Below are 24,546 nucleotides of genomic sequence, written 5' to 3' on the forward strand. Positions count from 1 at the left end.
TTGTCGTATTTTTCTTACAATTATGTTTTAGACCATTAAGATGAGGGCCGATGGGATGGGATGCATACATTTTCTTTTCTTTTTAAAGAATAAAATGTGTATTTCGTATGTAGTTCATGAATTTTTTTTATCACATGTTAATGATAAAAAATAAGTGTTTTATTGATTTAAAAACATGATCAAAGTCATACAATACGTCACATAATATAAAGTAATAAAGACAATGTAATTTATTTAAAATTTTGTAAATTTCTATTTTCATTTATATTCAGATTAGTTACGCAAGAGTCATTATGTGGTAAACATCCACAATATCCTTCCCTCCGAGAGCATAATCCATTTAGATGATACGTTTTATTCAAGACAACCGAAAATTTTCCAAGACCACAAGAAGGAGAATAAAGCCAAATAAGTCTATGATTAAAACTCAATTAACATATAACAATATTTAAACGGAAAAAAAAGAAAAGGATAAACGATAAACCATAAAACGTGGATCGTATTTACCAACACATCTCAGATTCTGCTGCAATGTGAAGCAGAGTAGTCACTGGTATAGCGAAATAACGGTGAAGTTTGGATGAGTAGAAACATGTCCCCTTCTATAAGTACCGCCCTAAAATGTATCTCGTCATGTATCATCATAACACTCGGGTTTTACTGCCTTTTGTTTTGAATTTGAATATGCTTTTTTTTTGTTTAATTATGGTATCATATCGAACCTAACCTAACTGATACCGATCAAATTCAAGTAGCTTACCGCAACAACGCTCGTGTTTTACCATTTTAGACTTTAGTGTTGGTTATATAACGAACCTCACCTATATCGACCGAATTCATGGGTGTATCGATACTATTTTTGACGTTTATAAATTTATTTTATGCACTTAATGTTAGGAACATAAAAAAGACTTCACTAATAACGATCTAGTTTACGTCGTGACATCTTTGTAATGCAGCAGATTTTATTACATAGTTATATAAAATCAAATCAAATCAAATCACATGTCATAGTGTTGTTTAACAACAACAATAATATGGGAAAATTAAAGTACAAATTAAATTAACGTGATAATTGTGAGAATTAAGTACTCTAATTATATTTACAAGTCATGTAATTATATAATTACGTTGTAGTATAATTACACTATATTGTATATATAATTACACTATCTAATTCACATTGTTAGCAACTTAGCACGTTAATTTAACATGTATTTGATTTAAACTAATAATAATATTATGTATGGGTTGGGTAGGATGCAGGGGGTTGGTGAAGGAAATGGCACTCTTAAAAAGCCGTCACCAAACTTCCCACCACCATTACCAGTTTACCATCATCCCCAATTCAAAACCTTCAAACTCCAAACAATTTGCAGACAAATAACAATAATGGCGATTCACCTTAACAATTTAGCCAATTTCACATCCAATCTCACCAACACTCAAAACCCATCTCCCAAATCATCCCCATTATCTTTCTTATCCTTTCGATCCAACCTCAAAACCCCCATGATCAACGTGTCTCTTAATTCTAATCAAAACGTTAACAAGTGGTCCGTTTCAGCTTCTGTTGCTACCGCCGAGAAGCCCTCCACTGCGCCCGAGGAGATTGTCTTGAAACCCATCCAAGAGATTTCGGGTACGGTTCATTTGCCCGGATCCAAGTCTTTGTCTAATCGGATCCTGCTTCTAGCTGCTCTTGCTGAGGTATTGTAATTTGGTTTGATTAAAGATTTGATTTTGATGAGTTTATATGGTTGGGATTTTGCAGTTGAGTGTAAAGTTTGAGACTTTTTGATTGTATTTTATATATGGTATTGATAATTGAAATATTGAATATCGATATAGTTGTTGATGCAAACAAGAAGTTTGTTGACTTTTTGACCGTTGACTTTTTTAAGTATAGGCCCGAATCTTAGATCTTGTAAGAATATTTTAAAACAAAAGTGCATGATGTAAGGATCTATGATTTGGACTAAAAATGCTTAGTCAAAGATTTTGTTTATTTATTTTTTTTTTTGAAGTTTTGCAAGATTGATGATGGTCCGTTCCATGGGCCGAACAAAGAAGAGTTCATTATTCTAAAGAGTTTTTAAAGCTTACATATTTAGCGGTATGTGAACTGGTTTTTCATTCTACATAGCACTAACATACGAGAAAAGGAAAAGATGCTATTCATCACCTATATTTTACATAGTTAGCTATTCATAGATATGTTGTCAAAGGCGCATTAGGTGTAAAAGCGCAGCGCAATGCTAAGTAAGCACCTCGCCTGAAAACATAGTTTTAGGCGACCAACGCAGTTACCGGCGAAGTTCTTGTCAAAATCGTCTGGACTTGTTTGAACCCCTAAATAATCCTGGAATCAACCTAAAACAGCCTAAAGAAGCCTTAAAATAACACATGAAAACCCCAAAAAATGTTTTTTTTAATATTATGCTTTCACCTTTGTTTCAACTGAATGCATATCTTTTCATAATGTGGATCTTTTATTTGATCGTTTTGAATATTGTTTTTTGTCATGAGCATCTAGGCTTTGACCATTTGTTATAGTGGGAATGTGTAATGAATCTAAGTGAAATGCTTTTGCAGGGGACTACTGTTGTAGACAACTTATTGAATAGTGATGATGTTCATTATATGCTTGGGGCATTAAGAGCTTTAGGGTTGACCGTCGAAGAAAATGGTCAAATTAAAAGGGCAACCGTCGAAGGGTGCGGTGGTGTGTTTCCGGTTGGTAAAGAAGCTAAGGATGAGATCCAGCTTTTTCTTGGAAATGCAGGAACCGCTATGCGTCCGTTGACTGCTGCAGTTACCGCTGCTGGTGGTAATTCAAGGTATTTTGAGTGAACTTTTTTAAATTTTACTTGTTAGTTTAAACTACGTAATTGTCAGCCCTAAGGCTTATGGTTTTATGAACTGTGTTTTTTGAAACAATCTTGAAATGACATACAGTTGTGACAGTTTTTTTACTGGATGATGGCACAAAGTTTAATATAAATATTTTGAGTGTTTTGCTAAATGTCTAAAATACCCTTCCGAATTAGATGTAAATAAAGGTATCGTGTGGATAAAAAACCATACGGGTCGTGACATGGAACATTCTACATAATAATGAACAGTTTTCAAGATACACTAAAATAAGAAATTATTTTCATTGAAGAGAGGTGGTATGATTTGAGAATTAATATTAGAGGTGGGAAAATAGGTAGCTTGATTAGGTTGCCTATTGGGTTCGGGTTCAAATGGGTCACTTTTAATACGGGTCGGATTGCTCAGGAGGGTCAAAAAAAAATTTTAATCCATTTTTAATAAGTTTTTAAGTAGTTAATGTCTTAAATAAGATAAACTATAGTTAAAATATTAATCTACTATTTTAATAGCATTGAAAAACCTTTGCGCGACTCGTGGAATGGATTTAGCCCGTTTCATGCGTTAGAGATTTGTATATTTGACTTCAGATTTAGAAACTAATTTTTGAATATATTTTTCAGCTACGTACTAGATGGTGTTCCCCGAATGAGAGAGAGACCGATTGGTGATTTGGTCACGGGTCTTAAACAACTTGGTGCAGATGTTGATTGTTATCTTGGTACAAATTGTCCACCTGTTCGTGTAGTTGCCAATGGAGGCCTTCCAGGTGGAAAGGTAATGTTCATGTTCGTTTGTTCGTTTAACTTAGACCGAAAAACAATTGAACGCAGACAGCTAAAAGAACAAGGTTTTCTTGTTCGTATTCGTTCATTTAGTAAATGAATGTGGTTGTTTTTGTTTGTTGACAGCATAATGATGGTTCACGAACGAACATAACTGATCGAAAATTTATTAAAAGTAAATGTAAAAATCAATACGTTGGGCCTAAAAAGATAATAAAACTAGACTAAATTGTAATAGGTGAATATTTGAATTTCATAAACTAGACTGAATTGTATGGGACCTAAAAGATTTAAATAAATATATAAATGAATGTAAAGTAGCAAACTTAAAAATGTAAACTAACTGAACATAAACAAATTTAAATGAATGAATGTTCACGGACATAAATGAACGAATGAGACATGTGCTCAACTGCTCATGCTTGTTTGTAAAACCAAATGAACAAACAGTTTTCTTTGAGTTCGTTCGTTTATTAAATAAATGAACATAAACAAACTTACTGCCGAACAATTCACTGAATATAAATGTTTTCATAATAATCTAATTAATAAAGAACCTTTTTAATATTTCTAGTTTTTTTAGCCTTTTGTTGGTCTTCAAATTGCAGGTCAAACTATCTGGATCTATTAGCAGTCAATATTTGACCGCTTTGCTAATGGCAGCCCCTCTTGCACTTGGAGACGTAGAGATAGAAATTATAGATAAATTAATATCTATACCTTATGTAGAAATGACACTGAAACTAATGGAACGGTTCGGTGTTACTGTAGAACATAGTGACAGTTGGGACAGGTTTTATGTCCGAGGTGGTCAGAAGTACAAGTAAGTTGAACTTTACACAAAAGTTATATTTTTTAAAGATTATAAACGTGGTTTATATAGTAAATTGGTAATAATATGTTTTCAGGTCACCTGGAAGCGCTTACGTGGAAGGTGATGCTTCAAGCGCAAGTTACTTTTTAGCCGGTGCTGCCATCACTGGTGGCACTATTACGGTTGAAGGCTGTGGAACAAGCAGTTTACAGGTTTGAACAACTTTGACTTTTAGTGGTAAAATAATATCATTATATAAAACTTACTGTTTTATTGGTTTTGTTCAAAAGGGGGATGTGAAGTTTGCTGAGGTGCTTGGACAAATGGGTGCCGAAGTGACGTGGACAGCGAACTCGGTGACTGTGAAGGGCCCACCACGGAACCCTTCCGGAAGGGGACACTTGCGTCCAGTAGATGTTAACATGAACAAGATGCCCGATGTGGCTATGACTCTTGCTGTTGTTGCCCTTTATGCTGATGGTCCCACTGCCATTAGAGACGGTAATGATTTGGCATTACATTTTTTTTTGTATATATTTCTTTATCACATATTCTTAATTTAAAGAGTTATTGTTTTAGATGAAATTTAAGACTAGTTTGGTGATCACATAAACCAACACGAGTATCGAATTTTGGAATGAATGTAGTAGTGTATCTATAATTCTATATATTAAACTTTAGATTAGGGGTGTGACTTTATGACACAACATGAAAACATGACTTGAGCCCAACACAAATTCACGGGCTTGGGTTCTTTAGTCTAAACGAGTTCAAGTCAGTTTTGGGTCAACCCAGCGAACACGTTTCGTTTATCTAAACGGGTTGTGTGCATGTCAACCTGACGGGTTCATGGGTTAACTTATTTAGTTATTTTAAAAATATGTTTTATGTAATAGACTAATAGCTTAAACTATTTGGGTATTTTTTTTATGCCAAAATTTAGAAGTTCAAAATTGAATTGACATGGTTTAATCGTAATTGCTTTAAAAAATAAAATAGTATGTAAACTTAAAAATTAAATTGTCAATATGAAAAACAGTAAATGCATTTTTTCTTGGTTAAACGAGCTGTACTCGTACCGCTAATTTGCAATCGCGTGTAGTGTTTGGGTTCATGTGTGTGACACATTTTCGTGTTCTTGTCATGGCTGGGTTCAATGCGTCAACCCGCGAACACGACTCATTTGTTAAATGATAGTTCATAATAACATTATCTTCCTTCGATACTTGACAGTGGCTAGTTGGAGAGTAAAAGAAACCGAAAGGATGATTGCCATTTGCACAGAACTAAGAAAGGTACAAGTCATTTTAGCCATGTAACTCTTAAACAGCCTTCTACCCGCCATTCATTTAATGCTAAAAAGACTCTTTTGCCCTTGTAACCTTTCAGCTGGGAGCAACAGTCGAAGAAGGACCGGATTATTGTGTGATCACACCACCAGAGAAGTTGAACGTGACATCAATCGACACATATGATGACCACAGAATGGCCATGGCATTCTCTCTGGCTGCGTGTGCAGACGTTCCCGTCACCATCAAGGACCCCGGTTGCACCCGCAAGACCTTCCCAGACTACTTTGAAGTTCTTGAAAGATTCACCAAGCATTAAACAGAATCTTTAACGGCTGAAATACTAGTTTGATGACTTTACCCTTCAAAAAGTTGCGTTTCGTCACAAGGGTTTCGCTTATATTTGATATTTTTTATGTAATCTTGTATCTTTTTGCAAGAACATGTTAGCATTGTATGAATTTTGATGCATATTTAATGAGTTATTAAAATAAAATTGGGTTGAATCTAGACAAGATTTGTAAAGGGTGTGTGAAGGTTTAATCTTGATTCTCAATTTAGCACATGGTGGCTTAAATTATTGATCTTTTAAGTGTTGAATAAAGTATATGTTGCTAACAAACAATGAGTTGTCAATCTTGAAAACTTAGAATAGTATAAAAGTGGGTTTGAGCTCATGTTTCTCATAAACCTTATATTATGCTGCTTACAAGTTAAGATTAGTGGGGTCTAAAAGATACTTGAGAAGATATATTATAAACCAAATCATGATTCTTCAAACATCTATTGTTTTCATTTCAAATTTTTGAGTTTAAATGTTTTGAAAGAAAATAAAAATAAAAATATAACTTAATGGCAGTTAAAACGATAAATTTTGGACGATTAATCTTCGTGTTTTGCTCATCCTGACATATCATTTGCACGAGTTATTAACTTATTATAACCATGAGATGAGTTGAGCAAATATTTTAGTTTTCTAAAAATCTTAAATGTTTAATGAACATTCAATTGTAGCCTGAATTAAAAAGAACCCGTTTATTCGTTATATTTAGCTACAGAAAAATAAGTTAGAATTCTGATGTGAATTGAACTGAAATTTCTACAATAAAGCAAATTAGAAAAATACAAGTGTGGTTAAAAATTGAGTAAAGATAAAAAGAATGTGATAATATAATAAAAACAGTAATAATATACAGTAATTAGAAGTTTAATTCTATAAGAAAAAAATGTAAGAAGATAAAATATGTGGAGCCCAACTTAGGGACTTATGATACTTGAAAATTACTCTTTACTCAATTAAGTTTGCAATAAGTCGAAGTTTGGTGGTGTAGCCTTTTTTTAAACATACAAGCTCACATGATGTAGGTGCTACCCTAACCAATAAAGTTGAGAATTTTGACAAAAAAATTTAAAAAGGTTTACCTAAATTGCAATCAAAATCCAAACCTAAGTTTAACCCCAAGTGTATGGTTTTAAATCCGATTAAACGTGTCGGGTTCCTAGATTTGAAAGCAATCTAGTTTGTTTTTCTATATTTTTGGTTCCTCGGTTCTATGAAGAGCCATTTTTTAGGGCTGTGTTCCCTTACACGTTAATAGGTTTTAATTACTGTATATGCATTGAAATGATCTCGAGTGAAACAAATCTTCTTTAGATGTTACCGATATTTCATATTATGCATATTTCGTAACTTGTCCTTAAAAACTACATTTTGTCAAGGACTTTGGTTGTGAAATGAGAAAATCAAATGACCATTATTGCCAAATACACAAACAATTAGATCTAAAGGGTAACCATGACAATAACACCAAACACAAAAATGTAAATGAGGGTATCCTTTCATTTTCTAAGTGTGTGTGCTTTCTTTGTTAACCTCACACTAAACATGACTCATCCCATCCTCACATGGCATGTTTCTTGGAATCCTTTTCAGTTTTTATTTTCTTCCACACCTCTCCTTCATGAGTCATTAAATGATATAAGACAAAAGACAGATTTATTAATGCTAATTAACTTTATTATAAAGTCCAACAACAATTTAACCAAAATGGTTTTCAAGACATATATGGACTGGTTTAAATGACCCGGTATACGTGCCGGAACTAGCTTGATCATACAAAAACGTGTAAAAATTTCGTTAGAATGGGTGAGTGTAGCATCAACCGACTTTTCTTTAAACATGTGTAATGCTTAATAAAAAGACACGACACACACAGAGATATAGAGAACTTGGTCGTATAAACATGGAGTCATTAATTCAGTCACAAATATAGTTACAATTTCTTTGTATTTTACGCAAAAGTTTTCTCAACATGAAACTAGAGTGTACGTAATCTAACTATCAGAGGGCTTTAGCATGACGGTATTGGTGTCCTCGTATATCTTATGGGATGAAGGTTTGATCACCAAAATATGGTATTATGTGGATTTAATAACTGTACTTTAGGAGATGTTAAAAAAGAAAAGATTTAATCTAACATATAAGAGAAATATCAGGCCAAAATAATACTTTTTAGAAAATTTGATGGACACGATCCAAGTTATATCCAACATTCCATTAATAGCCACTATCCCAGAAATATAATTGGAAATAAATCTTACAATACTAATAATCAAAAATAATACAATACTAAATAAATAAAAATAATGATGCCTAAGTGTCCTAACCACATTCATTCCTAAATTAAAAATTCCATACTAATCTTTTAATCTTTCTTCTCCTTAATCCATGCTATCCATGGGTCATTGGTGAAAATGGTTTGACCCATGAGTTACATCTTAAGATATAATGCATACATTAATGACTATTTACAATAATATAAACCCTAAAACATAATTTTGCTTAATGTATACATTACTTTTTATTAAAAATGTCAATACATGTTTTAACAATAAAGACTCATTAATTCAGTTTGAATTATACGATACTTCTCTATTTCTGCATGTTTTCTTACCAGGAATGCAGGAGAACTATGTGGGCTATGGCTAGCTCTAATTAATCTCAAATCTAAAAGTTCTTTTAATTGGGTGCTAAATTCTTTTTGATCTTCTGGATTATATCTCATGGGCTTAATTCTTATTTCATTATCCTTGTCTTTTGATTATGCTATTTAATTTAAATTTTCAATTAATGTGATTATTAATTTTGCATCTTTAGTTTAAAATTATAAATGTAGTCATTTAAAAAAAAACTTTTAACCATTGAAACAATGATTAGTTATACCTAAAGAAATTTGGAGTCCTGTAATTTAGATTTTTTCTAAAAAGTTATAAAACCGAATTATTTGTTTTTTGAAAACTGTAAAATTTCGTTTTTTTATTTCATAAACATTTATTACATAATCAGTTTCAACAAAACAAATCTTATGTTACTCTACTAATAAAACAAAGTATTGATGCTTAGGTGTCAAGCCTACATTCACTCATGGCCTAAATTTTCATCATAATTCCTAATATCTCATCTCATTCATCCTAACTATCCATTAGTCAAAACCATTTTATCAATTGGGTTATGGCATCGTTAGATGGATTTTATTAACTATTTAAAGGTGTATAAATGTCACGTTTATAATCAATTATTGGGTTGGTTGTGGTTTTTCACATTGCATAAACTATATAAGGTGTGCATATATGTAATCTGATGACATTATACTATAGATTATTGTCTATATGCACATTGATCATCATCTTTTAAACATTGTTACACGAAAAATTACATTAAGTTCATATTATCCACCATGTGTAGTACACATAGTGAAACATGAAGAAGATACATTTTATAAGTCGTGAAACGTGAAAAATTTATAATTCATAAATCGTTTACTTTGTCTAATACTAATAATTTACAAGGTAAATGAGACCTTAAAATGTGTTTACAAAATTGAAAATACTTCTTTGTATACAAAATTTGTATCACATGCTGCGCTTAATGTGAAGACATATTTTGGACATGCAATCATATTACCAAATTGTGTTTGTCGCATTTCGGACTACAATTGTATCACATGTTTCGCTCTGTTTTGACATGAGGTAATCATCGAATACGTATGGATCATTTTAAAAAATGGTGACTTTGGTTCATTTCAAAACAACTTCAAAAAAAACTAATATAGCCTCAAAGGCTTGTGTAGGCACTTGCATTTATAGCAACTCGGTTTATCGTCATCAATGAATCTTTTAGATTTATTATATGGTATGTTAAGTTACACGTAATTTTAATCATGAAAAATATTTTAAGAATCACAATTAAAATATCATACCTGGTTTTTTAAATTTATTTTTACCTTTCATTTTGTTTATTTTTTTTTAAATAACAGAACTTATTTATTTTTATCATTTAATAAATCCCGTGTAATACACGGGCTCAAAAGGTAGTGTTCTAATAAAATGAAAGTAACTATTTAAATTTTCATGTTAACATTTTAAACCCTTTTTAGTATTATCTAACAATTATACGAAACATTAAAGAAATGCTTTAATGGAATAAAGATAACTTAAAAAAAATAAACAATTCATGTTAACCTTTTAACCCATTTTAGTGTCATCTTACAATAATACTTTATGTTCCTTTGCATATAAAATTGTTTTGGAAATTATAAGAAAACATATTGATGAAATGTGGAGTTCATAGAATGACTTAAGTCCCACTTTTCATATTAAATTAAAACTTATCAAGTAAATTGACCAATGGAGTGAAGTTGAATCAACCAAAATGCCACCCACCAAAAACACAGTAACCTTTTTTTTTAATAAGTATTATTATAGTTTGTATTAACAATTATTCATATTCTTAACTCTTAATAAACACAAGATATATATAATCACTCACCCCTTTGAAAAGTTGGTTACTTTATATAAGATTAAACATTAATGTATCATCATTTTACAAAATTATATAAAGATTTAAAGCTTGCAAGCCCCCATAGATCTCACACAATCCAATGGTGTAAATACTAAGAACACTCCTTAGAATTAGCATCAAGATCTCATAAACTTCATCTCTCAACAAATCCCCACACTAATTTCAAATTCCAAGATGAACATAAATTGCCAAATTAAGTAACACACAATTGAGGCCACTGAATTCTATGGCTTCATTTCATAATATGGAGCCCTAAAATAACTAAAAATCATTCTCTTTTATAATAAATGTTAATCCTTTTGTTTGTGATTAATTACTAGAAATGCACATTTTCAAAATGAGTTATCATGCTATCAAATTTATCACTACTCACTTGTATTAAGACTTTTGATGCTCTAGAAAGAAGGGGAATTTCGGTGAGCACCCGTTTATGTCCGATTTGTAATGAGTTTGAGGATCCGTGGAACACTTATTTGTTTCGTGTAGCATGGCTCAAGCGATGTGGAGTGTTGTCGCCCAATGGTGTAAGGTTCCTCCTCCACTTTTGTTTTCCTTTCAGGATGTTTTGGATCTACACAAATTTGTACCCGTGTCCTCGGAGAAAGCGAAAGCCGTCTATGCGGTGTGCTTAGTTGCAACTTGGTGCTTGTGGAAAAGGAGAATTTATTGGTTCATGGTGGGGGCCGGATCGACTTAGCCGGACTTGTGAAGGAAATAAAAGTAATGGGTTTCTTGTGTGGGTGAAAAATAAAGGGAGGCGAAACAATCTTACATGGGATAAATGGTGTTGTTTTAGCTTTTAACGGTGTCGTTTGGTAAGTCATAGTTGGTGTGGGTATTTGGATTGTTTCTAGCATGTTGTATGTTTGTAAACCTTTCTAGCTCGTTACTAGAGTTTTGGAATGAATTTGTTGGTCTTTAAAAAAATTGAATTAATGCTTATCATTATAAAAGTTGTATTAATGCTTATCATTATAAAAGTTGGCTGCTCAAAAAAATAGTTGGCCTCGGTTTTGCTTTTATATAAAAGTTGGCCTTTAAAATAACTAAATTGTATTAATGCTTATGATTATTTCCGTTTTATCAACGAAAAAGTTTTTCATTGTTGACAACTAACGTTTAACAAAAAATAATATTATCTATTAATAAAAAACTGTAATAAATAAACTATAAATACCTTCCGAAAAAGCTAATGTATATATTTCTGTCGTTTTTATTGGTAAAAGTCTGTTTACTAGTAATATATATATATATATATGTATATTTAAGTAAAAGAATTTTTTTTTTCTAATCTTGATTTTTTATATAGAAACAAAGATATTACATCAACATAGCAGGTAGGCGGGCAACAAGCTGCGCCGCCACCCCTTTCTGAATTGCAAACCCTAACCTTCTAAAGACATACCCCTGCCCCTTTGGAGTCGACACATTGCTATGCACAACCCGTTGGACCCTGGTTAGGAAACAGATAGCTTCCGGTGCCAAGGAGCCAAAGGTATCAAAAGCCAAATGGACAAAAACATGTTGGTTCTCTTCGTAGGCTTTAGCATGTTTCTCCACCTTCTTTGTTTCAGCCCTTTTCATTGCTTGTCCAGCTACAAACCCATTATCCCTCAAACCAGCTAAAGGAGATACCCCTGTGAGGTCAACACAAGCGTGTTTTCCCCCGGCCCAACCAAAGACGAGCAAATCTGCCGGTCGTAGAGTGGATCTCCATTTCGTGGGGTCTGTAAGGAAGTTTACGGGGGCTTCCTTTTTAGCTGATATCCCAGCCCGCCTTAAGATGTCCCAAAGAACGTCCCGCACCCAATCATGTCGGTATTTGAACCCAGGCATCTCCTTGCAATGACCGCATGCTCTCCGAATTTATCCAGGCAAGCCTTACGGCAGATCGGACATGTTTTGTCTTCTGGGTACATTGGGACCATCAAACGATACTTAAGAATGACCCTATACTCGAGCGCAGACATGCTTTGGCCCAAGCCATCAATCGGGATAACGGTCAGAAAATCTTGGGCATGAGGACCTTGTAAGCATTCAATAACCGCCTTCTGTCGGGGGGACAATCCAAAAACTTCTCCCAGGCTCTGAGCGATTTTGCCAAAAAGGGCATTCGCCAAAGTTTTTTGAGGCTTTGGTGGGGCGGTGTCCTTGTTAGAGAAACCGCCAATGTCAAAGTCTGGGAGAGCGCCATTTAGGCGTTCCAGGGCCTGCACGTAGTCTGAGTCCAGGTCAACAACTCCGCTATTCCTTAAGATGTGATTCTGTAGCTTCCAAGACTGAGCCCTCGACGCTACAAAAGCGTAAACCCCAACATCATGAGCCGAAAGAAGGCCTAAACCCCCCAAGCGCATCGGTAAAGATGCAAGTCGCCACTGAAGATCACCAAAGAACGGGCCTCCACATACAACTATGTCTTCGATGGCTTCTCGAAGCCCCTTATCAAAACAGGATACCACATCATCCATCATATAGGGGTGACATGTTCGTAACCCAAAAAGCAACTTAGCAACCCCCATGCAAGACCTAAGAAAGAGGAGTTCGCTCTGGGGATCCCTAAGGCAAGGTAAGAGTTTCATAAGATCAACCGCACGAGATGCTCTCCGCCTCGCCAACTCCTTAATAAAGTAGGGATCTCGACTAACAGCCCCTCCAAGGAGCTTAACCCCTCTCTCTGGTCTACTAATCCCACAAAAGAAAATCCCATCTTTAACTTTCACTCCATTACACGTTGGCCAAAAAACCTCGGTTTTTTTAATATTAAGGTGAAGCTCCAATGATAGCCCTTCCGAGCTGATAATGTCTAGGGCTTTGGCGACTTCGTTGGCACCACCAATGATAGTCCCATCATCCAAGTACCAAGCATGAAATGAGAGGTTACAGTCATTTTGTACCCGGAGAACAAGAGGGTGTAAGGCTAAGGCAAAGAGGAGGGGCCCAAGGGGGTCTCCCTGCTAAACCCCAGTAGTAGCCCCTATACAGTCATCACCAACGTACAACCTAGCCGGCTGGGCATAAAGGAACTGGACCCATAGATAGATAGAGGGGCAATGATGATGAACCTCCCGGAGAAGGGTTGTGCGGTCGACCATATTGAAGGCGTTGGAGAAGTCCACGGTAAGCATAGCTAAAGAACCGTCCGCGTGAAAGGAGTTAAGAAACCGGTTCGCGCTGTGAAGCACCGCCTCTGCCCTATTAGGGGTCCCTACCCCAAACTGAAAGTCCCCTAAATACTGAGTCATTTCCTTCCCAACCATCTTCATAGCCACTTTAGAAACCAACCTACGCCAGATAGCCCCTACATCAATGGGCCGAATTCCATTATTCGACTTTAATAAAGGGGTAAGGGGGGCCGAATCAATAAACTCAGCGAGCACCTTAGGGCACAGACCCCCTAGCCATAAGTTGACGACTTCAGTGATGGCTGAGAGCAGACCCATGGAAGTCACTGATCCCTCACCGCTAAGAGCGTCCAACAAGTGTTGCGCCCGCATCCCGTCTCTCCCGCATGAGGTCCCTTTAAGAAATGATCGGATACATCTAAGCACACAGTCCCCATCCACAGAGAGAGTAGGCAGGGCGACAGAGCTAGAAGGCAAGGACAGAGGCGGCACCACTGGGTGTTTATCAATGAGGGCTTTCATGGTTGAATATCCGAGAGGGGCAACCCCACTTGAGCATAATACCTTGACTGCAGCTGTGAAATGACCATCCCTGACTTTCCTAAGACATTGTTTAATATTGAGGCTTTTTTCAGAACCCTCCTCCCCTCCCACCTCTCTTTTAGAAAAAGTGCTTCCCCCCACCTTATCAAAGAGAAAAAGAACCAAGTCAGCAAAACCAGATCCATCTTTCCACACCGCAAGTGATTGCTGAATGCTACTACATTGTAAAGATTTTCGATTCCCTTACCTGCGTTCCTGCCTAGTGGAAGGTTTCACCACCCTTAAAGTACAACGCGGCAACAATAGTAATTTGACCCAATTCTCAATCGAGCCTGGTGAATCCACTACCCTGCGTAAAGCACATGCCAAAGTCTGAGCAAACGCCAAACGACAACTTGGGGGGATGCTCTTAACCGTTTGAATGGGAAGGGAGAAAACCCGTTCCAAAAGGGATACATCCCCAACCACTCCTACAGATGGACATGGGTCCCTATCCACAGGCACACGATTAGGTTTCTGGATCCCAACGATGAATTCTCCAACATCTCCAGAATCCACAGAAAAAGAATAGACACCATCAACATGCTTGCACCCCCTGCTAAGGGCATGCAACGTCATGCACCTCCCACATAACCATTTATCCCCCGCCCGAAGGGCTTCCCCAACATCTATAAAAAGGTCCAAATCCTTGGAGATAGCATCTTTTAAAAGGTTCTTCCGAGTATCCGTTTTGAAATGGGTACTTTGCATGTGCTCAAGTAGGCGGAAAAACCCCGAGGACCCAGGTTTACCATCCTTACACTCGTGGAAATGCTTAAAGGGGCATGGCCTTAAACCGTAAGTGGAGCTAGAACCAAGCCCTCCTGTATTAACGTTTCGAAATCTTTTTATGGTAGCCATGTACACACGAGAACAAAAAACAAACAAATCACAAAAGACAACGGACCCCTAAAGACCCCGACTCAAGATGAGTTAGAGCAAGAATCAAAGACCAAACCCCTCACACTCGAAGGAGAGGAGCAACCACGGGTTGCTCACCCCCCATCTAGCACCCCACAACAACCGCTAAGGCATAAGAGGAGGAATGTATAACTCCAAAATAAAGCAAATTGGGTAGAACTCCAACTCAAAATACCCCCTTAAGCACCCAAATGCAAGTAAACAACCTTTAACTTATCCAAACCTAAGTCGTAATTTCGTCGAACACCTGGCATGCAATACGTATTAACCACCAAAATAGATAATTTGAATAGAAACCAAAGAATCTAGTGGCTGATGTTGAGATGTTTGAGGATGAATCAGTAATCGATTCGAGGATATGATAGCAGTGAATTTGCACAGCAGTGAGTTTGCGGAATTAGGTTTGAATGAAAGAGTGTTTACCGGTTAGAGTGAGCAAAGGCGATTTGGTTGTTTCGCCGATTAACCTGTAATATATCGTCACAAAAATTGAAAATTGGAAAGAATATTCTAATAAGAAAAATAATAAAATTAAAATATATCGTCACAAAAATTGAAAATTGGAAAGAATATTCTAATAAGATAAATAATAAAATTAAAAGAACACATGAAAAAAAAAGGATATAAAATATTATTTTTTACATCAAAAAAATAAATTAAAAACAGTAATAAGAAGATATACTATTTTCCCACTTCAACCTTTTTAAGATGGTGTAGCGATAGGAAATTTGAGTTTTTTTAACATAGACTCAAGTTCAAACCCAGCTTACAACATTTTTGAGAGGAAGACTATGACTTTTGTGATATTCAGTTCGATCTTGAGAGCGTCCGAGTTTTATTACCAGTGGGTTTTTCTCAAAACTGAAGATAAACCGGAGGCGCTTAATAGCTCCATACAGCTGAGTTGGATCAGTCGACGATGGTCTTATGCAACTGAATCAACCCATACAAAGTAACTAAACGATTTTCTGTTTGTTAACCGTTAAAATTCTTTTTTCCCACTTAAAAAATAGGTTAACTTTTATGGTAAATAACTAAATACTAAAAACTAAAAAGTAAAAAAGCACACCTAAACTAAACCTTTGATTACACATCACTGTTGACTTTGACTATATACAATACAATTAGTCCACTCTCTCCATTAACCTCCACTCTCTCATTTTTCAAGATCCTTCTTCTCTGTCATCTTTTACCAGTTCCTTCCTCCACAACCAAGAATACCCACATCAAGAAACCTCAAGATAAGATACCTTCATCAAACAATCAAGAAACATCAACACCTCTGTGAGTTTTATAATAAAAGTCCAATCTTTTTCTTTCTTGCAAATCAAGAATTCTTGAATCTTTTCAAGAAATTAGGGCAAATCAAGATTTGGGTATTGCTGATTTACTCATATTATTATGAAGCTATCCTCATCTCATCTGGATAATAATAATAATATCCCATCAACACCTGGCAAATTCAAGATAGATAAATCCTATAGATTCAGATGGCACTATTCATCCTTAGCCAAACTCACATTTTGGAGCTTTGTGTTTATGGGTTTAATACTTGTTTTCTTCTTTAAGTCACCACCCAACACCACATCCACATCCACAACCAACTCAGATCTCAATAGGAGATCCTTAAAAACCAAATCTTGGGGCGAACCCGGGTGGGAAAAACGGGTCAAATCATCCGCCAAGATCCGATCCCCTAACGGGTTCTCGGTCTTGGTCACCGGCGCTGCAGGGTTCGTTGGAACCCATGTCAGCGCCGCCCTGAAACGCCGTGGGGACGGCGTCTTAGGGCTTGACAATTTTAATAACTACTATGATCCATCACTCAAGAGAGCTAGACAAGCTTTGCTTGAAAGGAGTGGGATTTACATTGTCGAAGGCGACATAAACGACGCCGAATTGCTTAAGAAGTTATTCGAGGTGGTTTCGTTTACTCATGTTATGCATTTAGCGGCTCAGGCTGGTGTTAGGTATGCGATGGAAAACCCTAGTTCGTATGTTCATAGTAATATTGCTGGTTTGGTTAATGTTCTTGAAGTCTGCAAAAGTGCGGATCCGCAGCCTGCGATAGTTTGGGCTTCGTCTAGTTCTGTTTACGGGTTGAATACTAAAGTACCCTTTTCGGAAAAAGACCGAACCGATCAGCCCGCGAGTCTCTATGCAGCCACGAAAAAAGCCGGTGAAGAAATTGCGCATACGTATAATCATATCTATGGTTTGTCGTTAACCGGTTTAAGATTCTTTACTGTTTATGGACCGTGGGGTAGACCGGACATGGCTTATTTCTTTTTCACTCGGGATATTTTGAAAGGGAAATCGATTCCCGTCTTTGAAGGTGCGAATCATGGGACGGTTGCGCGTGATTTTACGTATATTGATGATATTGTGAAAGGCTGTTTGGGTGCTTTGGATACTGCTGAAAAGAGTACCGGAAGTGGCGGGAAGAAGAAAGGTAATGCACAGTTACGGGTTTTTAATTTGGGGAATACGTCGCCGGTTCCTGTGTCGGATCTTGTGAGTATTTTGGAAAAGTTGTTGAAAGTGAAAGCGAAAAGAACGGTGATGAAGCTGCCTAGAAATGGTGACGTGCCATTTACGCATGCGAATATTAGTTACGCTCAGAGGGAGTTTGGTTATAAGCCGACAATGGATCTTCAAACGGGGTTGAAGAAATTTGTGAGGTGGTATGTTAGTTACTATGGTTCGGGGAAGAAGACCGATCATTGATTTGGTAAAGTTGTTTTCAAATTCTTGTTCATTTTGTTATTCACATGATTGTTTTATGTTCAGTTGTGTGATGTTTGTTTTTATGTATCTTAATGATGATAAACTGATAAGGATGGTTGAAATGAGAGAAATCGCGAGATGAAGAAACGATTTTTGTGATGCGTACCGAAAGAAATTAAGATTATGTGTTGTTTTTTTTCTATGTAATTGTTGTAGTTTTATTGCTGTAGAATTCATGAGTAAGAAGAGATTTGCTTTATTTGGATGTATTTGTATCGTTTTATGGAATTCAAATAAATATAACACATTTATTTACCCTTATAATTCATGGATGCTAATGTTATTTTTTTTCTCTTGCTTCTGAATCTATGCTATAAAGTTTTGATTTTTCTTGATTTTCTTGATTTTATTTATAATCAAATTCTTGTTCATCTTAATGTTGCATGTAACTGGACATTGAATATACGCTTCAAGGGATCGTGTAGTGGTAAGCACCTGATTCCCTCGAGTATAGATCTCAAGATTCATGGTTAGCAGGATATTGGTAGGATCTTGTGAGTTTTCTGGAAACGGGTTCTAATGATTACAAAAAGAAGGTTAATATTTTCAGTTTCAAGTGTGATATTAGCTTAATCTTCAGTATGACTTAAAATGTCCAACAGTTTTGGATGTTATGAATATCTTGATTTTAGTTTAAATAAACATGTGTTTTGGTGACCTCACCATTTGACTTGTGAGTTATGACTGATGAAGCTAATATAAACATTGGCATAGCTGACAAAATCCAAGGTTGAAAGGTTAAAACTTGCAACCATCAGTTAATTGTGGGTCCCACATCAAAAATAACATCTACCAGTTTTGGATGAGGTAGCTAACTAAGTAACAATATTGTTTGTTTGGTGTGTGTGCTTGTTTCAAGGATCCATGCTTTGTACTGGTAGAATTTGACATTTATAGATACCTAAAATCTCAACTACAAATACTCTTGTACACAAACTTTCCTTATGCTATGTGTCATCTTGGCTTAATTTTTACCAGACTGTAAGATATATCAACAAAGAAATATAAACGGCCCGTCATCAGGTTTACATTCTACACATGTAAACTTTGAAATGCTAATAAAGTGCGAAGGCTTTCTGTTTTAAGTCTGACAAATGTGTGCAAAAAATTAGAATAGCTTGGTAAGAGTTTCTGGCTCACGCCGTGTTACAACAACCGAACAAGATTGTATGTTTGGGTTTATTGAATGAGTACTTTCGAGTGATACGACACAGGGTTTATTGAATGAGTACTTTGGAGTAGAGGTGCACAAATCGGGTTCACCTTGAAAACCCGAACCGGTTCGGAACCGGTTTTTTTCACACCGGGTAGAAAATGAAACCGGTTCCAGTCAGGAACCGGTTCGGTTCCCGACCCGAACCGATGCCCAGAAATGCAAACTTTTAGGAACCGGGTAGGTTGGAACCGGAACCGGTTTTTAAGTAAAAACCGGTTCCACCGGTTTTTTTTGAAATTTAAACATTATAGCCGTTGAAATCATGAGTAACAAAAGTAATTATAAAAAAACAAATCAAAACTAAATATTAGTTGAACAAGTTACAAATAAGTTTACCAAAACAAATAATTACAACTCTTCTTCGTCTTCATTCTCGTCTTCACCCTCGTCTTCGTTATCGGAAGAAACCCCGTCCTCCGCCTCCTCATCATGAATATGACGCTCTATTGGTATTTCGTCTTCAAAGTTCGCCTTGTGTTGTACACGATCCACCGCATCCAAATGGTCCTTTAGGCAAATGCAAACCTCTAGAGACTCGGGAGTTAGTTTTGTTCTTCGCATAGATAACACCCTCCCACTAAGAGAAAAAACCGATTCGGAAGCAACCGTTGAGGCTTGTACGGCAAGCAAGTCACGAGCCATGGCGGATAGAATGGGAAATTCGTTTTGTTTACCTTTCCACCAAGTCAACAAATCAATATTGCGAATTTCGTCGACGTTGCGCCCTCAACATAGTTTGCTCCACTATATCGACCAAGTTCGCTACTTGGTGTGTTTCCTCTTTGCCTCTTAGATGCCGATTCACGAATCCCATTCATCAAGTTTATAAGTGGGTCATTGCAAAGTGGTTAAACGGCAAACCTCGTTGTAGAGTTTCGCGGTTGTAGAGTTTCGCGAATCAACGACGTCAACTCCGGGTCATCAAAGTGGTTAAACGGCAAACCTCGTTGAATAACGAACTTTGCCATTCTATCTTGAACTTGAGTCGTGTTGTAACGAAATAGTGTACCATCTTTACCCAAGTCAATTTGATCGGTCGCGCCAATCCCTTTCAACGCCTTGCAATATGGCTTCTCGATGTGCTTTCTCAAAGTAGAGTTGGAATCGTGCTTTAATATTGAACCACATAGTTTGCAACGAGCCTTTTGATAACCTTCGTCATCCACAATCAAATCCCAATTCTTCCATACGTCTTGGTTGCGGTTATGGTTGACTACCGTAACAACCCTTGGGTCCTCCGTAACAGGAACGGGGGCAACAAAAACACTCTTCTTAGCCTTGTTAGTTTTTTTGATGGGTGCCATAATAATATTTAGTTGGATGGTCGGGTAAAGGAACGGGTTTGCTAAAGGAGTAGTATTGTAGTTTGTTTTTGAGTTTGGTGGTGAAACAAGTAATGGAAACAACATATATATAGGTTTGGCCCAAAAACCGGTTCCAACGGCTATATTACCGTTGGAACCGGTTCCAACGGATATATTGTCTTAAAAACCGGTTCCAACGGCTATATTACCGTTGGAACCGGTTCCAACGGCTAATTGGTGTCTAAAAAAACCGGTTCCAACGGCTATATTACCGTTGGAACCGGTTCCAACGGCTAGTTTGACTTTTGTTTGACCCTTCAAAAAAATCCATCAGAACCGGTTATTCCGGGTACGAACCAAACCGGTTCCAATTAAGAACCGGGTAGGAACCGGTTTGGAACCGGTACTGACATATAAATATTAGAACCGGGTACGATTTTCGGGTACAAAAATACCCAAACCGGGTATTGTTCCAACCGGGTTGGAACTGGAACCGGTTCCAGTTCGGTTCCACCGGTTAGGTTCCGGAACCGGTTTTTTTGTGCACGTCTACTTTGGAGTGATACGACACAATTTATGATTAGACCAAGGCAGTTAAGATCCGAAACCAGTATCGTCTGGTCCTATGTCCTGAAGTTGTTGTCAAGAGCAAATAGAAAGATAAAATATAATCTATAATTAAATTAAACAGTCATTGAAGTCATCCAGTATAAACAGTGTACCATATGTTTCAAGAATTAGCTACAATAATCAAGTTAAAACCAAAACTGTTTTAGCCTTAAAATACAAGTGTTTTAAACATATTCAAGTAAAACTACAATATCAGTTATACTTCAGTTATGTTATAAACACATTTTACTGTAACGTTGATGTTTAAAAGTGAAGATGATTTAAAGCACCCAAGGAAATGAGCTTTAAAACAGTTAAATGCCATAATGTATGAAAAGTGCATGAATTGATGCTACACTTCTAACAAGTTCTTCAAACAACACACAATCTTTTCATGCTCAAAACAAAGACAAATAATTCAACTAAAAAACATAACATCAAACTCAAAAATCAGACTTAGCCTTTCTCATGTCTAGGCCACCAAGGTGCTGGCGGTGGTGGACTCGCTGCAAAACATAAAAAAAAACACATAATAGTTAAACAATGCATATGTCACAACTCATGTTAATAAAACTACTATTATTGACAAAAACATACTATTTCCAGACAGGTGGAAGCTTCTTGGTCTTCTTGTAGTAACGGGCAAGACGATGAATCCTGCTCTCGACAAGAATCAACCTGAATTTGGAGTCCTTGTCTTTCCTGTTTCTCTCCAAATGCTTTCGGATAGCAACAGCCTTCTTGATGAGGTGGTACAAATCTTCTGGGATCTCAGGAGCAAGTCCTGTAATTTTAAATTTACAAAAGTTATTAAGTTATATAAAAAGAATAAATACAAATAGAGTGATATAAATGCATACCATGAGCCTTGAGAATCCTGAGAATCTTGCTCCCGGTTACACTGTTGACCTGAGCAATACCGTGAGAATCACGAAGAATAACACCAATCTGAGATGGTGTTAGACCCTTCTTTGCAAACTTACAGATACTGTCCTGAACCTAAACATATAAACAAAAAAATTATACTCCAATTAACAACTCAATCTTGTGAAACAAGTAAGGTGAATAAAAGAACAAAAGGGCTTTTCCATTCAACAAAGACTATCAATCAAAACAACTTATTCATTACTAATTTCAAACATGCATTTTACTTATAGATGATTCTATTGTGATTAACTAAAAAATAATTAACACTATTAGCTAAGCAGTTAATGCGGAAAAATATCAGATAACAGTCAAGGATCGATATCTGAGATATCGGTTATCGCAGTGGGATATCGTTAATTTATTATTAATTTCAAACATATGATTTACTTTTGAAAAACTCTATTATGATTAACAAGAAAACTAATTTAACACAATCAAAATCAAAATCATGATGAAGGCAAACAAGACAATATCAAGGATTTCAAAAAATGAGAGTTGTCAAGATTATATTATACTATCATAACAAGGATAAAATTAAAAACATTAAAAAGAATGAAATGAAAGATATCATACATCCTGAGCAGAGATCTTCAACCAGCTTGGTGGAGACCTCTTGTATGGCTTTGCTGATGCTGAGATACCCTTTCTGTTCATCAAACAATAATCAAATCTCAAATATAACTAAAAAACACTCACGAGTACAAAAACAATAATCAAATCTCAAATCTAACTAAAATTGTACACTCATAACTCATAAATCATAAATCATAAATCATAAATACATTTGTATTTCAAGCATATCTGCATAAGCTAAAAACTTATACAGAACTCTAATCTAAACCTTTTCAACCTAACTTTCATTCAGCTTCAACAACCATAAATTATTGAATTTTGACCAATTATCACAAAACAAACTAATTACCATGCACACTTACAAATCAACAAATGTTAATCTTTTGACAATACATTAATGTCACAACCATAAGCTCAAAATCAATAAACTTTAATCTTTACATTTTCAACCTAACTAGCAATCAACTTCAATAATAACAACAAATTATTCAAAATTCCTTCATTTTAAACATAACTATTATATCAAACTCAACATAAAACATAAACTTCTTTGCATCCAAAAATCAAAAATAATACTCTCATACACTTCACCACGCATAAATCAACAAACTTTCAGCATAAAACATAAACTCGTTTGCAACTAAAATTCATAATAATACTCTCAAAAACTAGTTAATCATAAATGAACAAACTTTCATGTTACAACCATATATCAACACAAACAAGAAATCAATGAAGAACTATAATCATAACATTTGCAGCCTAACTTGAAATCAACTTCAATAACAACAAATCATTCAAACTTTCTTCATTTTAAACATAACTATTATATCAGATTAATACAAAACACAAACTTTGTTGTTTTCAAAAATCAAAATAATACTCTCATACACTCATTACACATAAATCAAGAAACTTTCATGCTACAACCAATCTATATCAGCTAAAACATCAACAAAGAACCACAATCTTAACATTTTCAACCTATCTTAAAACAAACTTCAATAATAACAACAAAGCACTCAACTTTTCATGGTATTAAACAAAATAATATCAAAATCAGTATGAAGAATGGATTAGAAAGATTACCCTTTGCTGTGCATACGACCCATGGTGACAGAGATGAAGTGTTCGCCGCTGCTTCAAACCCTAGAATACAAATGTAGGCGGAGGAGTGTTAATGCTTTATGGGTCACTTGCTTTTATACTGTGATTTTGGGTGTTTCTGTACAGGCCCAGTTATAACATGGGCTGGGCTTTCCTCATATTTTTGTACAGGCCCAGTTTTTCATCTCTCTTTTAGTTTTACTGTGCATAAACCGGCTATTTTTAGTAACCGGTTCTGGGTATGGTGAAAAAAAGCCGGGTTGTCATGTAGTAATCAATTCCGGGTATAGTCGGGTATTTAACCGAGATTTTTTCGGGTTTTGGGTATGGTCGAGTCGGGTTTTTACTGGGTTTTCAGAACCGGTTTCGGCGGGTCCGAGTTGCGTCCAGGTCCGGTTCTGAGTGTAGGTATGGGGAGAAACCATATATCATGTCGTACCCATAGGTCGGGTACGAGTTCGGAACCAGGTATTTTGTGCACCTCTATTTTTGTTTATGTAATATGTTTAAAGATATTGTATATATTTTTAATATTATGTTAAAATACATATAGTTTATTAAGCATTTAGTTATCGAATTTAAGGTAGAAGGCGAGACTTTGAAAATACATATATAAATGTAAGACTAGGTATTATAGGGCTTCTTAGGAGGGCTTGGGTGAGAAAAATATGTTGTCACATAGGCGATACATAGGCACACTTTTTCTCACCCATAAATATCCAAAATAGGTAAAATATGAGGGGCTTGGTTGTGGGCTTGAATATATATCATTGAA

The 24,546-nt window shown here is 35.8% G+C and overlaps 2 protein-coding genes and 1 pseudogene across 2 annotated transcripts; 2 read left to right on the forward strand and 1 right to left on the reverse strand.

Moving 5' to 3' along the window:
• The first annotated feature begins 1,333 nt into the window (after positions 1-1,333).
• Positions 1,334-6,304, forward strand: LOC143621782 (3-phosphoshikimate 1-carboxyvinyltransferase 2-like). The gene is made up of 8 exons (XM_077093103.1): positions 1,334-1,710; positions 2,596-2,840; positions 3,498-3,651; positions 4,268-4,482; positions 4,568-4,685; positions 4,764-4,974; positions 5,707-5,768; positions 5,863-6,304. The coding sequence occupies exons 1-8, from the start codon at positions 1,393-1,395 to the stop codon at positions 6,079-6,081; spliced, it is 1,542 nt and encodes a 513-aa protein (XP_076949218.1). The 5' UTR covers positions 1,334-1,392; the 3' UTR covers positions 6,082-6,304.
• Positions 6,305-16,497: 10,193 nt separating this feature from the next.
• Positions 16,498-18,318, forward strand: LOC143621783 (UDP-glucuronate 4-epimerase 3 pseudogene; annotated as a pseudogene).
• Positions 18,319-21,441: 3,123 nt separating this feature from the next.
• LOC143621739 (small ribosomal subunit protein uS15-like) lies at positions 21,442-23,869 on the reverse strand. The gene is made up of 5 exons (XM_077093068.1): positions 23,754-23,869; positions 22,665-22,737; positions 22,025-22,163; positions 21,762-21,948; positions 21,442-21,670 (listed from the first exon to the last, which is right to left on the reverse strand). The coding sequence occupies exons 1-5, from the start codon at positions 23,774-23,776 to the stop codon at positions 21,637-21,639; spliced, it is 456 nt and encodes a 151-aa protein (XP_076949183.1). The 5' UTR covers positions 23,777-23,869; the 3' UTR covers positions 21,442-21,636.
• Positions 23,870-24,546: the final 677 nt, after the last annotated feature.

Source organism: Bidens hawaiensis, unplaced genomic scaffold (assembly GCF_021521415.1).
Source record: "Bidens hawaiensis isolate Kalapana, Puna unplaced genomic scaffold, B.hawaiensis_p1.1 tig00002935_1, whole genome shotgun sequence".
Lineage (NCBI taxonomy): Eukaryota > Viridiplantae > Streptophyta > Magnoliopsida > Asterales > Asteraceae > Bidens > Bidens hawaiensis.

What these genes read in the sequence shown, in the direction of transcription:
- LOC143621739 (XM_077093068.1), bottom strand. Translation starts at nt 23,776, where the DNA reads ATGGGTCGTATGCACAGCAAAGG. An exon ending in GGTCGTATGCACAGCAAAGG is followed by an intron (nt 22,738 to 23,753) that starts GTAATCTTTCTA and finishes TTTGATGAACAG; the next exon opens with AAAGGGTATCTCAGCATCAG. An exon ending in TGAAGATCTCTGCTCAGGAT is followed by an intron (nt 22,164 to 22,664) that starts GTATGATATCTT and finishes TTATATGTTTAG; the next exon opens with GTTCAGGACAGTATCTGTAA.
- LOC143621782 (XM_077093103.1), top strand. Translation starts at nt 1,393, where the DNA reads ATGGCGATTCACCTTAACAATTTAGCCAATTTCACATCCAATCTCACC. An exon ending in GCTGCTGGTGGTAATTCAAG is followed by an intron (nt 2,841 to 3,497) that starts GTATTTTGAGTG and finishes TATATTTTTCAG; the next exon opens with CTACGTACTAGATGGTGTTC. An exon ending in GAGGCCTTCCAGGTGGAAAG is followed by an intron (nt 3,652 to 4,267) that starts GTAATGTTCATG and finishes TTCAAATTGCAG; the next exon opens with GTCAAACTATCTGGATCTAT.